Source organism: Bacillus rossius, chromosome 3 (assembly GCF_032445375.1).
Source record: "Bacillus rossius redtenbacheri isolate Brsri chromosome 3, Brsri_v3, whole genome shotgun sequence".
Lineage (NCBI taxonomy): Eukaryota > Metazoa > Arthropoda > Insecta > Phasmatodea > Bacillidae > Bacillus > Bacillus rossius.
This window is the reverse complement of record NC_086332.1, coordinates 78,354,155-78,373,209: the sequence shown is the minus strand read 5'-3', so window position 1 is coordinate 78,373,209 and position 19,055 is coordinate 78,354,155. Positions and strand designations below refer to the sequence as shown.

Below are 19,055 nucleotides of genomic sequence, written 5' to 3'. Positions count from 1 at the left end.
GCTCCGTGTTTCCCACCGACAGCGTGTTTGGCTCGTGCACCTCCTCCAGCACAGCCCTCGTGGGGCACACATGGTGCCAGTGATAAGCCTCTGGATATAAACTGCAACACGGCGGGCGTTCGTCGCTGTCCTCACTCGTCCTCCGCCGGTCCTGGAGCACAAGTGCGGTCCTTGGCTCCGCTCTCCACTGTAGCAGATCCCATTCGATTTCACAGGCGAGGGCCACAAACTCTTCCGGACTCCGTCCGACCGCCGCCCTCATGAAGGGCCGGAATTCTGGTAGCATCAGCTCGATGACTGCAGATAACGCCGGGCGCGGGTCCCTTCCTTCCGCCATCCGCTGGTGAAGGCGCAGCTTCTCGTAAACAAAGCATTCCGCCCCCTCCTCTGTCCTTTTTGGCCGGCAGTAGAAATCCCTCTGGCACCTCGCGCGCACCTGGTCGTTGTCATAACGGGCCTCGATCTGATGTACAAAGTTGCCCTATCCTATGCTATTACTTCCCGCCATGTACCACCAGTCCCTCGCGTCTTCACGGAGCTGTTCGCTTGCCGGCGAAGTCCATTCGGCCGGTCGCACCTTGTATAGTTCCAGGAGATGTTCGCACTCCTGCTCAAACTCCTGTGGATCCTCTTTGTCGTGACATGAAAACATCGGCAAAGTGAGTGGGGCACTCACGTACTGAATCACTGTCACCTCACCGTCGATGCACCTATCCTCGCGGCCACACTCATGACAGTGCCCCGCCAAGGCCCCACGTGATCGCGTGCTGTGGAGCCACCCACTCCCTTCCACGTGTTTATTATGACACCGTCCTCCTTGCTATCACCGATGTCCTTCATGGTGCCCCGCACAGCGTGTCCCACTGCCTTGACAACGTCACTGGTTCTTGTGCCCTGCGCGGCGAATTGCCCTAAGAGGCCGACGTCACTGTTTATCATGTTCCGCACCGTCTATTTCCCTGCGCTGCCAACGTCACTGGTAAACGTGTCCTGTGCAGCGTATGATACTGCCTCTTCAACGTCACTCATTACCGTGTCCCACGCGAAGTCTTTCACTCTAACACCTACGTCACTGGTGAATGTGTCCCGCGCAGCGTATGTCACTGCCTCGCCAATGTCACTGGTTGTTGTGTCCTGCGCGGTGAATCGCACTGTCTCGCCAACGTCACTTCCGATCCAGCCCCGCGCGTTGTATTGCACTCTCGCCACCGTCGTACATTATCGAATCCTGTGCGGCGTATTGTATTGTGTCCAATGTTATCAGATCCTCTGTTACTCGTATTATTTGTCTTCCCGTCATGGTTTACGGTCGCGCTCGTATTCCCCGCCGATTGGTAACATAACCCATGCTGCATTATCGCGCACAGCCGGATACCGACGCGCCACCGTCTCTGGTTCGCGTCTTTCCCACGACACGCAGACACGGCTGCTTCATGTCACGCCGCTGTAGTGCGCACCAACTCCTGTTGCTATGTGGAAAAGTCCGTGTTTGGCGACTCGCGTCCTGTTCATAATGTCCAGTGGCCACACTAGTTGGGCGCCATATGACGTCCCCAGGGATCTTAGCCCCTTCCCGGTCCCCGAATAAAGTCAGGAATATGGATTAATGTAAATTAGCCAGCTAATCAAGCAAGTAGGTAGGGGTTCAGGCTGCTGTGGTCGCAACCGGAAACTGAGGAGGAAAGGTTCGGTTGGATTGATGAGGGTGGAAATCAGGTCGAAATTAGGTAAAGTTGGCTAACTGTTCGTACGCTGGTTTATTGTAGCTGGTCCGCCTTTGCCCTGACCGCACCTGTCCCACAGTAACGGTAACGCACGCCTCTCGTAGTACCGCAAAAACGTTAAACTACTGGAAAACTCCCGACCGTATACATAGATGACGAATACGTAAGACTATCGAACGTTACTGGCCGAAAACGTAAGTCCGCATGTGGTCGCGGACACTGAGACTCGCGGAGCGTGTAGACGCAGGTCCGCACTCAGTGGCTGCCAAGCGGCGACTGTCTGCTCCCGCCCCACGCCGATCGAGGGGGGAGTGGTGGAAGAGGGGAAGTCGGTACAAACTAGACCGCGCGCTCGCCGCGGTCCAGGTGCGGTCTCTACATCGCTACACAAGAACCCTAATAAACATGACACTATTATCAAAGCAATATTTACACTTATACAATAATGTCCATTTTTGAGTGGTTTTTAAACATGGACACTTTAAGGCGCATGCGGGTGCTTCCTTACGATGAACACTGCACTGCACAGGCAGGGGGGGGGGACAGGGCGTGCCTCCTAAGGTACACAGCGATAGGCAGGAACAGCCTCTAGCCGAGGAGGTCATGACGACTGTCGTCAGGACCTTCCCTCTCGCCAAGGCCAGACGCCAGTACCGAGCGACTCACAGACTGGGGCGGACGTGCGTTACATGGGGAGACATCATCCTTTGTCTACACCGAACAGTACTTCTGGTAAATATAGTCATTCAAACCAAATCATTTTGATTCGTTACATTAACTCCCCGTGCATCCCCGGTCCTTTTACGGTGTAGGGCCTAACCCAGCCGCTTAAGTTTTACACTCCCTGTAGGAGACATTACGTGGGGCAGTCCACTTTTCGGCATGGGCCGACTCCCATTAACAGTGAACTTTTGCTAAGGTCGAGTGCACAGGCACCGACGACAACTATGAGTAAAATTTGTGTCAAGTTTAACAACGGGCTGCGATTCCCACGAGTGAATCCGGACGCTGCCCAGTTAACCATTTTCGGGATTGGCTGTGTCCAAACAACCTCTCACTCAACCTCAACTAGCGTGAGGGCTTAACAAAGTGACAGTGCGTCAGAGCACTCATATTAGACTAACTGTAACTTTGTAAGGTAATTCTTTGTGTGACGGCAAGTGTAGTGCAAGTGTAATTTGTGACTGTAATAATTCATCTAATTAAAAGGCCGCTCCGCAACCCCCGTGCGCGATGTGCCAACAGCCATCTAAATCTCGAGTTCGTGTCTGTTATTGAATTGAGCACCCCTAAACCAGCTAAGGGCCCCTCCATCCACGAACTCCGCCGACGGTCCTAGCGGGAGACGCAGGGGCAACGCACCCACAAGACCCACAATTGGTTAGCCGATGAGCTAGCCTGGCGCCCTCTCGGAACGTAATTTCAATCAGAGCCAATTTCCCGCCAGGACACACGCCCGGTCTCGAACACGAGAACCCGGACGACGGCACCACATTGCTGAATATGCATCTCATACGATTTCTACTGTACATAGTACACCTATCCCTCACTTAACATGTCTTCAGATTGCGCGGATTTATTTAGTGCGATGTGAATTTTATTGCCTCAGTATCAAATAGCACGTCTGAAAATTTCAGTTAGAACGAATTCTCGGCAGGCCAAAAAAACAAAAAAAGACAAGCACGACACCACGAAGTCTGTTTCAACTTCTCTAAACAACAGATGTGCCATGGACTACAGTTAGCCCAATGAAGGGGGAAGAGATGTGCGGGCAGGTCTGTCTACGCTATCTGCTGTTGTGCAAACATCAGCTATGGCTATTTAAATTGCGGCTATGGAGTGTAAAGGACCAAATGTTTTTACGTCCGCACGTGTACCGCTGTGCCATACTGTTGCCTGGCCACAAACCGGGCCGTGAACTCAGTCTAGCAAGTGGCAGGGAATTCACTCAAACAAAAGCAAAGTCTGCCCATTCAGCTGCCGGTAACTTTACGTGCTTGATTACTCATAATGCATCGTGTTCAAATATTTTAGACAAAAAAAGAAGTATTACGGCGCACAGATTGACTTGAAGGCCACACTTATGTTTGTCGCACTTTAGTTTTAAACAAGTCAACTATGCGCACAATCGTACGAAATAAGGACTCTTACCAAAAGTTTATAAAAGTCTGTTGCTGTTGGTTGTACTAGCAGGAATATATTTGACATTAGATACTGGAACAGAAATGAACAGATGATTCACGTGGAAAAGGTTGTTAAATGAATGTTGCAATGAAAAAAAAAATCATTGGCCTGACAGGATTGGTGTGAATTAGGTGGTGATACGCGAATAAGCACTTTAATTTTTGAAAAATAAAATGTAATTATTCGGACAGAAATATCGGTTTCACTGTCAGTAAAGAATGTTTTGTAAAGTTACGTGTTGTGAGTTGAAGGTCATGCCCAGGCGGGCAAGTCAGCTAGCCGACTGATGATAAAGTACATAACAACATATCTCCCGTTATGCTGTGTCGTATTTGTCATACAAAGTGCGATGGGAGGCATATAAAGATAAATGGTGCGACATGTTTATAACTGAGTGTTATTCAACGCATTTATGTTACGTAAAACATTTTGTTTATAACTGAGTGTTATTCAACGCATTTATATTACGTAAAACATTTTTTCCTACACAATTTTGGAACACATTAAATAAATTAGCCTTGTTATTTATGGTAAATAATGCTTCAGAATACGCTATTTCGAATAACACGAGCATTTTTAGAAACGAATTAGTCGTGTTAAGTGAGGGATAAGTGTACATATATGAATTATATCGCACCTTGACATCAATAGTGGGACAACTAAAATAGGTGAATTTGATTTAATTGACACTCTTATAGAGGAATATGAGAGCTATAATTGGCAAGTGAAATGAATTTCATAGGTACAATAGTGGCCATCCAAGGAGCTGTGGTTATGTTATTCCACTTAAGAGAATGAAAGGGATGTAAAAACTTTAAACTCAATTTACTCGAAACAACATTTTTGAGTTGTCCCACTATTGATCTAAACTGCGATATGCATTCGTATTACCTATACATAATTAAATGTTCCTATATTTCAATGTGTGCAGTTTTCTTACCTTTATGCAATTCTTTAAGCACATACAAAGTTCTTTGCAGGTTTCCATAACTATTTAAATGATAGTGGTCGGAGTTATGTACATTGAAAATTTCAGGTCCTCAAAGCTGTTCCTAGTTGCTAGGAAGTGCAGAGTGAGACTTAGTCTTTTATTGGCGAAATCGCTGTCCTCAATCGTGTATCACGTATTTCAATCGGAGGGCGAACCATGTTCATCAGTTTCTCAAAAAGTCTTCATTCATCCTCAGGAAATTTTAATAAATTGTAGGTTGCAGGCTCAGTTCACGATGATGGTTACGATGACAATGAGTAGGTCGATTCTTCAACCAATTCCTGACACCAACTCTTTTCTTCTTCTTAAGTCTCCTTTAACAGTAGACACAGACTGAGTACAACACGAGACAGTGTGTTTCCGTCACGAACGTTAACTCGATACCGATATTTTGTGAATATTATTGTGCAAAAATGAGCTCATTACTTTGCGCAAAATATTGAGCGAAATTTTTGCGAGTATGAGGGCCCTAAAGTTTTATCTTTATAGGTTAAGGTTAATTCCTGGTTAATTCTACTACAGGTTGTGAAGATCAATGTTCAAAGTTTGGCACACAAAATGATTCCGCCACTAGATAGCAGTGGTATTCGATCAACGCGACGGCCGACACAAGAGTCCAGCGGCAGCACCGCTACTTCCTGCAAATGGCTGCAAATGCTGAGCCTTTCCGAAGTTGGCCGATCGGGAGCGCCTACCCCCTGGATGTTTTTTTATTTTTACACGCGCGTTTTTTGTCTCCAGTATAAAAAAGCCACACAGATTGTTTAGTGGATGGTTGGTTATATTAGGTAAGTATAGCTACATTAAAAATCTTGTAAAATCATTTTATGGTTGCTTAGTTAATAACTTTTTAATATGTAGCTATCCAGCGCTAAGAAACCGTTTACATGATTTCACAGTATCTTTAATGTAGCTATCCTAACTAAATTAACCGCCCACAATGTTTTAAAGTATTTACAATGTAGCTAACCTAACCTAATTGACCATTAGTTATCATGTCCTTACCTGAAAATTACAAGTTGCGTAAAATTGCAAGGGAATATGGGGCGTCCCGAGAATATTTGTGGAAGGCAAAGACTTCCTAGATTTTATACGGCATGAAAAATATACAAATCCATGAAGTACGTTTCTTCAATTAGGTATTTTCCTCTAAAAACAATTACAAATAAATACCGTTGCCTTGTTTATGGTCTTTCCTTTTAACAACACCTCCATATTTATTTACAATGAACAAAAAAAAAGTTTGGTTGTCTGTAAAGTCGGTTTACGGACGATAGTTTGTGACGTCATAACAAAACATTGATGAAATGATTGATCCAGAAGAAATGGAAATATCATATGCGGCCTGAGACTGAGCCGAAATAGGTTTTTGCAACCAAACCATTTAGGCATGAAAAATATTATATTCTCTAAGGAAGAATTTTTTTATCTTTTGTATGATAAAATCTACCTCTGCATACTTTTATGAATAAAATTGAATCATTTGGATTTGGATTTGTGTATGGGAGGTGTTAAGAAGCATGCCCCCCACCCCCCGTATTAAAGCGGGTGGTCCGGGGGTCCTCCCCTGGGAAAATTTTGATTTTAAGGTGTAAAATAGTGCTATTTTAGCAATTTTCGGTACTTAAATTTAAATATTGTAATGGTAAAAATTTTATTAATTTTAATATGAAATTTTTTTCAGTGATAAATAAGAAATTAATTAAAGATTTTGCTAAGGGGGGGGGGGGGTTGAACCCCTAAAACCCCCCCTGGCTTCGCCCCTGTTTTTATTGAATTATCACCTTTTTGTATGGATACAAAGGAGTGAAATGAAATGTACAATTTAATTAATTAATTTACTTTTATTTGCATTCATTAATTCAAATGTATTTTTTTTTTTTAAGTGTCGGGTGCAGCGTATTTATTTTTACAAGTACAAAAAAAATTCGTTTCGGCCGGGAGTCATATCGTCATCCTGTGGATTGGCAGTCAGCTATGCTAACCGCACTGCCACGAGACCATATTGGAATCTATTGTTTCAGATGTTATAAATTAAAAATATTCAATGCATGATATTTGTTTGAATTTCTTTTAACTAGCATATTCTCTGTTGGACTCGAAATATTCACACCCTCGTGGGCTCATAACTATAATACTGTGTGTGATTTAGTTGATGAAATAATAAATCATGACAAATAATTACTAATGTCAAACTAAAGCGTGAAAAGTATCATACTAGAAATAAATATTTAGTTACATGGTTAAAACAATATTCATGCACACTGTTTAAATATACTGATTTACACTAGTAATTAAAATAATACGTACTTGTAAGAATACCATTTCCTTGCGAATATACTCCCGTGGCGCGGTGCACAACAATAACCTCGAAACTCGCTATATTATCGTCTGCCCTAAGCCATGTGTGGCGACATGAGCAGGCGTGATCCAACCGGCGCGACCCGCCTATCCCTGCAGCATGGCGGGGTGAAACCTGAGCAGTACGCCACCACGTGCCGGCCGAGTTCTCTGTACCGTCCGCAACATACCAGAGAGATGCCATGCATGCGTAAACAGGACACATCCGTAGTGGGACATCCGTAGTGGGACATTCGTAGTGGGACAATTTTTCGTGCGTGCAGCCAGCGTTCATCGATTTATTAGACGTTGTCACGTCAAAAACCCGAGGATGCACGATCGGACGTTTTGCTCTCTCGTTAGTGAAAAGAAGGCTTCCCGTTGCGGGATCGCGCCGCTGGCCCCAGAACGAGGTGAGCGGTGCGGCATTTGCAGCCAGTTGCAGGAAGTAGCGGTGCTGCCGCTACACTCTTGTACGGCCGACCTCCGTAGCGTAGTCGGATGCACACCTGCTTACGGTGCGAGGGGTCCTGGGCTCGAGTCCCGGGTAAGGCTTGGGTGTAAAATATATATTCTCATATTTGATAAGGACTGGAAATTAAGATTCACGCTGCATATAATGACCCTTTGGCTTTTGGTGAAAGCTGTAGGCCACTTCACTATAAAAAAAAAACAAAAAAAAAACAACGCGACGTAATACAGTCATTTGTTCAATGGAGTCAACTAGTACGATTTCTCTTGTTGTTATTTTAGGTTGAGGTTAGGAAATGGCTGGAAAATAGAATTTATAATTGACTGTGGACATCCATAATAATGTCTGATGGAGTAGTTCTTTGGAATCTAAAGGACCTGTGCCCACCACCAAACTCTACCTATAGAGTGAAAAAAGAAAATAAAAGTAAGGAAACTATAAAATACATTATGTACAAAACTTTACAATTTTACATCCTGTTTAAGTGTAATGTTTTCTGTTTCAGTATTGGTTGAACTAAGGTTGGTGTGTTTGAAAGCTTCGTGTGTTTTGACGGATTTAAATGGACTTCATTATGAAGGGGCCGTTTTGTCCCGGATGATTTATATTTACAAGTGCAAATTTAGAAATGAAAAGAGCTTCAGAGCCATAGAAAAGGTGAGTTAGTGTAAGTGAATGAGCGAAAATTATATTATTTCTTTTATTTCTTACTTCATGATACTTTTCACTTGAAATGGAAACAAATTAGGTTGTAAAACAGTCTTGGCTCTGATTGTAATGAACTGACATGAAACATCCCTGTCCTTTTGAAAACAGCCTCAGCTACATTATATTTTTTAGAGATGTATGGAGAACCACAGGATCAGTTTGCAGCTAGTATGAAGTAAACAGTAGGGCTGCGACAACAATCAGGCCAATCTTTAATTGAAAACAATCTTGGCTACGCTAAAGCACAACGGTGGTGGCTGAATCACAGTACAGGCTACCAAATCTAATCTATAAATGGTTATTTCTCAGTAGCAAGTTGTAATTTTGAAATGCTGTGTTCAGGAAGTGTTCAAAAACAAAAATTTGGAATTTTATATATTTTTTTGTGGAAAAACGGCAAACCTTACAATTTGCCACTAAATCAACTTTGTTTTCTGGGTTTTGATATATCTGAGGTAGTGTCAGTTTGCTTAGAGAGTGCTCTTTAATGGTCTTGTATTTATGCTTACAAAATAAGTATGCCATAGAAAGTATCCTCTTTTTTGTAAACAGCACAAAAATGAGAATACAGTGAGAGTGAGAATGAAAGAAAAAAATTCTTATTTTTGTTTTGTTTTTTTATCTCAAATTTGTGTTACCTAGTTTTTGGAGTACGAGCAGTTTGAGTAGGGAGGGGCACATTTGTCTATCAGCATTGTTGAAAATAAAGCTTGAAACATAGTAAATATACAGAAAATTTTCTGCATTTTCTAAATTTAAAAACTAAATCCTTTTTACCCTAAGGAACATGCATAATTTTGCAAACAGTATACTGTAAACTAAGGATGCTGGATGCAGTATGACAATACTGAAGTTTGCTCAATCTGCTGGCTCTAACTAGTTATCTGGCGGTGTCATCTCCAAGACATGGGAAAACCTAATAATAAAAAGTCACACAAGTGTTGATATTTATGTTTTACATTACATTTTATAGTTTATAAATTATTTTAAGTAAATATCTGGTAACAGAATTGGCAAGCAGACAATAAATGCAAGAGAGCTATTCAGTTCAATATGCAGGAATGGTCTTTGAGTTTTGGTTATTCCATTTTCACGTCCTTATTTATTTAGAAAAATTAATGGCAAACTTCACTCTATTTTATGGGCAGATATCATTAAATCTAATCTGAGGGCCAAATAAAAGTAAATACGACATTTCTAACAATGATATATTAGTGTTGTATTGTTGTAGAGTAACCAATAAATTCAATACATAGCCTAATATTGAAAAAATAATAAATTAAAACTTTTTCATTTAAGAAGAATTACAATCATACATATTATATAAATAATATTTCGTTATTTCTGTGAGAATACCATGGCGTCATAAAGTGTCTGCTGATATTTAAATTTTTTATTGATAGTACACACATGTATAAAGGTGCTATGTACCTGCTCTAGAGATCTTCGCACATTTTATTGTAAAAATATAAAATCGGCCAGAAATTGCCGTAGTTGTGTGGAATGACTTATGCTGCTTTTGTCCCAAGCTCTCTGTCCCGGGCGGCTGGATAGAGCCAGCGGATAGAGTTAACTATAGCTAAGTGATTTTTTATGTGGGCAGCACAAAAATATTTATTGGGCCATCACTGATTTAGGACAATTTATTTAATGGTTTTACTCATTAGAATTGATTGCATTTTGTTGCAAAATTATTATCAGATAAACACTACTAATCTGCTATTTGTAGAATCAGGCAAATGCTTATAAATAGCAGACATACCTGTGTTTTGCTATGGAAGTTCACTGGCAGAACACTTGCACTGATCTTTGCATTTTGGTGATCCTTACTAATATTATAAATGTGAATGTGAGTTTGTTTGTTTGTTTGTTTGTTTGTTTGTTTGGCTCTCATGTGGAAACTATTCAACCGATCATGAAATTTTGTACGAATATTTTCTAGAGTATAGTAAAGGACATATAACCCTTTTTATATATAAAAAAAATATTTTTTCCGAAGGGCAAACAAATTGATATTGGTGTATGATCGTCCGACTGAGATTTTGAGAAATTTGAATGAAATTTAATGCCATCTGGCATTTCAATAAATAAATAAAATAATTTACCAAACTAGTACTGTAATACCGGTGGTCAATTCACTATTCAATTTTATTTTTCTGTCACCACCAAGCAATACTTAAACTTTTTTAATTTTCTAGGTTAGGTGTGTGGATATTTTCTTTGGTGATGGTTGTTTGGGGATGTTGATGCTGGTTATATTTTACTTTCAAGAGAATTTTGTAATTTAGTAGAAAATGATGTGGATCTTATTACTTAAATTTTCCCGGACTTGCAACAAAATTTGAATAGTGATCAGTGGTTGTGCGCAAGAGCAATATTGGTGCCAAAAAATTATATCGTCACTAAAATCAGCACTTTTGGGTGTACCATCACATAAACTTCAAATGAAACTAAATGTACAAGTTATGCTTATGCGAAATCTAGATGCTCCTCGACTATTTAATGGAACGAGGCTTCGGATCACACAATTAGGGCAGAATATACTTCGTGCTACTATTTTAACAGGTGTCGGTAAAGGGGAAAGTGTTATCATACCTCGAATTCCAATTATCCCCACTGATCTACCGTTCCAATTCAAAAGAGTTCAGTTTCCCGTCAGGCTTAGTTTTGCTGTTAGCATTAACAAAGCGCAAGGGCAATCATTGCGGTTAGCAGCGGTGCATTTGGAAAAGCCATGCTTTTCCCATGGTCAACTATATGTAACCTGTTCGCATGTGTCCAATGCCCGAAATCTACACATATTTGCACCGGACAGAAAAACATATAACATAGTATACAGGAGCATCATAGAATAACACTCAAATTTAAGCTCTTTTAACGAAAAATTAATTTATTATACCTACGTTAATACTTTTAACTTTTTAAAATGTTAGTATTTAAAATTATTTATTTTTTGTAATAGTGAAACATATTTCAATAAAGCATGTTTTCAGTTTTTTAAGCTAAATTGTATGTTAAATTTTTTAAATAACTGATGATCCCAGTCACACAATAAAAAAAAAATTACCATATTATTTAATTTTCTTTGTAATGATCTTTGATAACTATCTAAGGACATCAACGCGAGCGAAGCCGTGGGTAAAAGCTAGTAAGCTTATAAATGTTTTCAATAACATATGTACCTGTTTCTGTGGATTACAGGATTAGTGACTTAATATAATTACTGGGCCAGTTCAGCTGCAGTGTCATTCTGTTGATTATGAGTAAGGGTTGGAAAAATTATTATCTCTCTACAGATGCTATTTTTTTTTTTTTGCCAATTTACACTTTAGATGCTATTTTTTTTTTGCTAATTTCCAGCGTAAATGTTATTTTAGCTAATTTTCAAAACAAATGCGTTTTTAAGCTAAATTAGTTTATAATGACATTCACTTGTAAAAATATCCTTAAAAGGAAGAACTTAATATGTAACACAAAAATAGCGTAGAGAAAGTATTGTAATTTGACTGTTTTGTTCCGAACTTTAATCGAAACTGAAATGTCATCAGCCTTCAACCAACTGCAATAAATAAAGGAAAAAAATTTAAAAGTGAACTATGCTGCAAATGTAATTTCACAAGAAGTAACAAACATGACAACAAAAACCTGTAATGAGTTCTAAAGGTCTGACTTTACTTTATTTATTAAACTGTGTATATGTTAGACGCATGGGATAGTGAGGGGCGAAAACCACTAAAAAAAAACCTATCTTGAAACAATTTCTTTGAGGTGCACTTGGACCTCATGGCTATCCGTATCCACACTACGCTATTGATAGACAGACAAACTCTCTCTCTCTCATATTCATAATTACAATTTTTGCTGACTATTTGAGTCATGTTCACTTACTACAAGTTAATTTTTTGGGTTTCTACAAATAGGTAACAAACACAACATTGCAATTTGCTAAAACAAAAAAAATTGGTTGTCTGTAAAGTCGGTTTACAGACGATAGTTTAACGTGACGTCATAACAACACATTGATGAAATGATTGCATACTTTTATGATAAAAATTGAATAATTTTTATTGAATTATCACTATTTTGTATGGATACAAAGAAGGAGTGAAATGAAATCTACAATTTAATTGATAAATTTACTTTTATTTGCACTCATTAATTCAAATATGTTTATTACTTTAACGAAGAGATTATTGACGTGATAAGGTCTAATAAATCGATGAACGCCGGCTGCACGCACAAAAAAGTGTCCCACTACGGATGTCCCACTACGGATGTGTCCTATTTGCTCATTGTACGCATGCGTGGCATCTCTCTTCATGCTCATTGTAGGGCCTACGCATGCGTGGCATCTCTCTTCCACTCGTTTGGAACGACCATCGATTTGACTTTTCAATCATATTTTCGTCGTTTGAATTATTAATATTATGTAATTTAACGATCGTCCACCGATTTTCAGCACAATCGGTACAGTTATTTAAAAGTAATGTTGAATATTGAAATACGTTTTGAACCAACAATGGTGTTTTACAGTTACACATAATAATTCAAATTACAACCGGGATCTTTTGCACAATGTTTTAAAAAATATTGTAACACATTATAAATAAGTTTGGTGTATTTGGGATGCGTATTTGTTATAAAATCGAGTTATAAAAACGAAATAATAATATTCCCCTACCGTGAACAAAATTTTTATAAGTGTATATATAACATCTGAAACCATTAATTATCGAATATGGCCTCGTGGATGAGCGATCAGGGGTGCTATTTTCTATTTGTAAGGTTGTCGGTTCGAATCCCGGCAGGTGCGAAATTTTTTTTGTACTTGTAAAAATAAATACGGCGCATGTAACATTTCAAAAGTAATAAATATATTTGAATAATGAATGCAAATAAAAGTAAATTTATTAATTCAATTGTACATTTCATTTCACTCCTTTGTATCCATACAAAATAGTGATAATTCAATAAAAATGATTCAATTTTAGTCATAAAAGTATGCAGAGGTAGATTTTATCATACAAAAGATAGAAAAATTAAAAAAAAAATTCTTCCTCAAAGAATATAATATTTTTAATGCCTAAATGGTTTGGTTGCATAAACCTATTACGGCTCAGTCTCAGGCCGAATATATTTCCTTTTCTTCTGGATCAATCATTTCATCAATGTTTTGTTATGACGTTGTCACGTTAAACTATGGTCCGTAAACCGACTTTACAGACAACCAATTTTTTTAACTATAACTTTGATACGTGTTTGCTATTGAAGATATTAGGAAAAGTAGGAAACGAATGGGAGTGTTTCAAGTTTAACGTGCCTCGAAAAAGTCAAATCGATGGTTGTTCCAATCGAGCGGAAGAGAGATAGATGCGGCGCAAGCGTACAATGAGCGTAACGGGACACTTTTTCGTGCGTGCAGCCGGCGTTCATCGATTTATTAGACGTCACGTCAAAAATGGAAGATGCGTGGGTGAAGCTGAGCCTTTAAAACAAAGTAATGTGAGCGTGGGACTGGCTCCAAGTGTCTCCCGCCCCTGGTGATCGAGCAGGTGAACAGGAGTCTACGGCGGTACTCGGGCCTGGACCTGGCCGGCGCGTTCAGCGGCTTCACGCCGGGCGACCCCGACTGGGCGGAGACGCACGGCTACCTCCCGTCCCGCCAGATGCTGCAGTTTGTGCTGGTGCGCACCCAGGGCTTCGCCCGGCTGCTCAGGCACATGGCAGACGTGTGCGAGGAGGCGGCGAGGGGGGTCGCGCCCAAGCTGGCCACTGGCCACTTCCTGGGTGCATCGCTCCTGTTCTACGCCGTCGTGAGCCGCATCTGGTGAGTCGCAGCAGTTCATCATTATGATAAGTACTAATATTTTTTCTAATTTTACTATTTGTTGATTCTTCTAAGTCCATAATTTTTTTTTAAGAAAAAATATAAATTTTATTTATTTATTTATTCAATTTTTGTTCTGTAGATCCCATATGGAGGTAAGGACTCCGGGATATAGAACAAGTCAATTAATACAAATATATACATATATACAAACAAACTGTACAACCACAAAAACTAAATATTACACAGTACTTTTACATTTCAAAAGTAAAAAAGAGAGCTTAAAAAAAAAAACATGGGTACCTACATAAAAACACCAATTATTATTTCACATGAGAAACTATTTGTAGCAGTCTGTCACTATTAATAACATGACATTCCATTAATTATGTAATATTATTCTACAGAGCTAGTTTATAATTTTATTAATGATTTATAATATTATATGGTGAATAGCAATAAAACCAAAATATCAGCAAAAAGCATATCACTGAAATGCAATAAAATTCACCTCAACTGCCTCATTTAGTATTACAATATATATATTTCATTTCAGAAATCTTTATTTAGGCTCATATTTACTAAGTAAAAAGAAATTATATTTATTTTCTATGTATGGTTTTTTAAATAAAATAAAATAAAAGTAGTCTATAGCAGATATCATACAGACATGGTTAAAAGCTACAGAGAAACATTACAATGTGATATGTAAGGTATTGAATTTAGGTTTTCAACATTGCGTATTGATTTTTTAAATTCAATTTTATAGTATTGAAATAATAAGATGGACAAGATGGTGAAAAAAGTAAAAAATTAAACTTTAAAATTTGTTTGTACCAGAAATACACTTAAATGACACACTACACAAAAAATTTGTTCTGATACAAAAACCATAAAATCTTGGCTGTATTTGCTCTATTTAAAAATATAGGTTTAGCTATAGTTTTTATTTTCATACTTATAACATTCTTTTGAGCTAAGGAACATTACAGAAGAATAGTGATTTAGTTGCAGTTTTTTTGTTTAAATTACTCTCATCAATATATGTACTATTGTTTTGTGTACATTTTTTAAGTGTTACCATGAATTGTTGTAACAGTTTATCAACATAAATGTGCTTTATATTTACCTACGTATTATATGTGTTTTAATTTTTAATGATGATAAAGACAAAATCCACTATTTTTAATGACAAAATTGGCTTTATAATAGACATTCTATTAATTATGAATATGGTCAAAGAGAGATAATTTTTTAATATAAAATTTTATAAAAATAAAGCAAAAAAATGTTGAAACCAAGATGGCAACTTTCAAGTACGTTTTACAACAAGAAAATGTATTTCCAAAATCCTCATTCCTAGTTTTCATTAAAAAAAATTTTTTGTGCATACGTATTTAAAATTTTTCATAACATTATAAAGTGTCTAAACCTGTTTTTCTTGGTTGTATCTGACCACAGAGCACACTGAAATGATAGCGCTAATAGCAGATAGGGCTCATTGGAAAGACTGCAATCTAAGGATGTGACACGTTACAGCGGTGTACTGTGTTTGGTGTGGTCTTATCACACTATTCCTAACGTGTAAGCCAGGTTCTCGTGTGTGGGAAACGTGGCCAACGTTCCCGTGGGAAACTGGGTTTTGTTGGTTTGCTTCCATTCTGTCAGCACGTATTCTGTCATTGCTTAGTTCTCATCGCATGGTCTCTGATGTTGGTGGTACAGTTGTCAATGAGGTGTTTATCCATTTTTTTTTTAAATTGGTGGTCAGCAATGCAAATCTAATATGCATTATTTGAAACTGTATCAGGGTTGTCGCATCCAGTGAAGATCTGGAATAAAAGCAAACACTCAGGGAATTGAAAAGGTTTCTTCATAACAGGGAAATTGTTAATATCTTAATATATATAAATCTCGTGTCACAATGTTTGTCCTCAATGGACTCCTAAACCACTTAACCGATTTCGATGAAAATTGGCATTTATGTGTAATTTTTTCCAACTTGAGAGATAGGATAGTTTTTATTTCGATTAATGGTCTTAATCTGATAATTTTAGAGTTTTCTAATGTGATGTATGTATGAGTTGGCAGAAAATCACCACGGCAACGGCTGTAGCATTGTTGATGCTTCATTCGTCTCCATGGCAACGACTATTTCATTGTTAGTGTAGTCCTCATCACTCATTAAATACAGACCACCAATTTTTAGATATATACAGGTAAATAACTATACACTGGTAGAACAAAGTCGGTCGGGATTTGAAAGTGATATAAATTATTCAAATTAAGAAGACAATTACTAACTACATATGATTTCTAAAAAGGTCCAGTGAACTCTTTACCAAGTCAACCGATTTCGATGAAAATTGGCATTTATGTGTAATTGTTTCCAACTTGAGAGATAGGGTAGTTTTTATTTCGATTAATAGTCTTAATAATTTATAATTAATAATAAACTGATTATCAATGTTGATTGGTGTTTAAGCCCGGGAAACAGTGGGTACTTCGTTTCCATGACAACGTTGCGTGCTTGAGAGTCGGGAAACCATTGGTGCTATTCGTTTTTTCTTCGGTACATTACAAAGCATTGTATTAAGTTTTTGTCAAAATTAATTAATTTTCATTTTATTTCATTTATTATAACTGTAAATAGGAGATTTGGTCTCATTTTCCCCCCCATAAATACAACCGTGCGAAGCCGGGTCGGGCAGCTATCGGTGCTATTCGTTTTTTCTTCGGTACATTACAAAGCATTGTATTAAGTTTTTGTCAAAATTAATTAATTTTCATTTTATTTAATTTATTGTAACTGTAAATAGGAGATTTGGTCTCATTTTCCCCCCCATAAATACAACCGTGCGAAGCCGGGTCGGGCAGCTAGTCTAAGTATAAAACAGAATCAGTAATTATTCCTACCATACAGTATATTAATGTCTTAAAACAGCCTGAATTTTAATAATCAATTCATGTGCTTTTAATAATCTATCTGAGTTTTAATAATAAGAAAAACACAGCCAAATAAACCAAATAAGCCTCATAACATATTGAGAATGGTAAGTCCACGGTTTCAATATTGTAATGTCTTGACTTAGTTTAAGAAATGCTTTTCGCGTGTGAGGTGTAGTTGGATCGTCTCAGTAGTTAAAAACATTATATAGAGTCGCTTTTAAAAATGGGATAACCGTAGCTGTTTTGTGTTTTCCATTTGTCAGGGAAAAATTGTGTTTTTAGGCCCATATTGAATAAATGTTTTAGATGAAGTATGTACCAGTAGGTGAAAGCAACCTTTCAGAATAAAGTTAGGAATTCCATCAGGACCTAAGGACATAGACGAATTAAGGGAATTTATACCCCAAAGTACTAAGCTTTCAGAAATGTTAGTTTAAAAGTTTGAAGTCATACTTTGACATTTATGCACTATTTAATGATTTTAGAAGACACCATGATACATCTTATTCTTTGTTGGATAATAAATTTTTGATACTTTGTGTTTGCTAATTTTTTATTGTAGAAATCATTCAAGTTTACCAAGTTGTTACTCAAATGTGACTGTCAACATTTTGCCATAACATTCTTAGGCCTAATCTCCAAGGAGAAGTATTTTGTTAAATTATTATAATAATATTAATTTTTATAATAATGTTGATCGTGAAAATGCAATCTCAATTAGTATGTATAAATTCATGTGTACTTACACTAATTATTATATGCTTTTTGTTTTCTTTTCCAAATCAAGGTAATTGAGCATGAACAATGATATTAAAATTGTAGCATTAAGTATTATTAATAAAGTATTGATAAAGGTGTATGTTAAACTTTATAGGGCATATGCAAGGTATCTGGTTTTCTCAGCATGTGAGTGGTTCAACAAGTTAAAACAATTCCTCGATGTACTGGAACCAAACCCAACACCTTGGCTGCCAGAAGGCCACTCATTTCCTTCTGATTTGGCAGATTGGTTGAACATCGGATCATGGACTGAAGCTCCAAGGTATTATTTATTTAAATAATAATTTTATTGCATTTATGCTGAAGTAAACTTTTTAAAGGTCAACCATAACTTCATGTGAACTAGTGATCATTTTCTAGAGCAGGTGATAAAAACTAAGTGTGTGTGTTTATGTAAGTTTGTTAGAAGTTAACTGAAGTAAAAATTAATTAAATAAATACTCATTATTCAATATTATTATAAACATGTGTAACAAAAATAATAATTTTATTTAGTGAAATAACTGAAAAAAATTTAATTAATAATGAAAATAAAAAAAAGTATGTTTATACTAATTTGTTAATTCTAATTATTTATTAAATAATAATTTAATAATTTATCATTTTTAATACAAATAAATTATTCATATGGGAATATAACCTCACTTATATAAAAATACACTTGAAAAAATTTATGAATACAATTTCTATCACTAATATTTACAATGAATAAATGTTTCTATTATATAGACCAGTATTCAATATTTCTCACTAAATTTCTGAATGCAACTCACATGTAGTTGCACACCTGCCTTTAGAATTCGCTACTGGAGCAGCTACGACAAATATTGAATCAAAGTTTAAACTGTGTAGAAACGTCTTTGATAAAAATGAAAAAGTTTTGAAAAAATTACTAAACCCCGGCTTGGACTTGATTTTGACACTGAAATTTATTAAAATACTACGTAATGTGTTAAGATTCATTAAAAGTTTATACTATATAGTTTCTGCACATGTTAAATGATCATAAATGATTAAGTATTAAAGGATAGTTGTACTATTAAAAAAGTTTTATTTTTTATTACCTACATGAATTCATAA

At 37.3% G+C, this 19,055-nt stretch overlaps 1 protein-coding gene across 4 annotated transcripts in view; it reads left to right on the top strand.

Annotated features, from left to right (window-relative positions):
* Positions 1-7,930: 7,930 nt before the first annotated feature.
* Positions 7,931-19,055, top strand: part of LOC134530942 (uncharacterized) — a 39,856-nt gene continuing 28,731 nt past the window's right edge. For 2 of the 4 annotated variants that reach the window (XR_010074896.1, XM_063366275.1), the window contains exons 1-4: positions 7,953-8,137; positions 8,217-8,368; positions 13,972-14,246; positions 18,070-18,237. Coding sequence is in view for 2 of the 4 variants with exons in the window: in XM_063366275.1 (XP_063222345.1) it covers positions 8,053-8,137; positions 8,217-8,368; positions 13,972-14,246; positions 18,070-18,237 (680 nt within the window). In the remaining 2 variants the exon portion in view is untranslated. Of the gene's footprint in view, positions 8,369-13,971; positions 14,247-18,069; positions 18,238-19,055 lie in introns of all 4 variants that reach the window. The other 2 variants (XM_063366276.1, XR_010074895.1) reach the window with 2 other exon arrangements.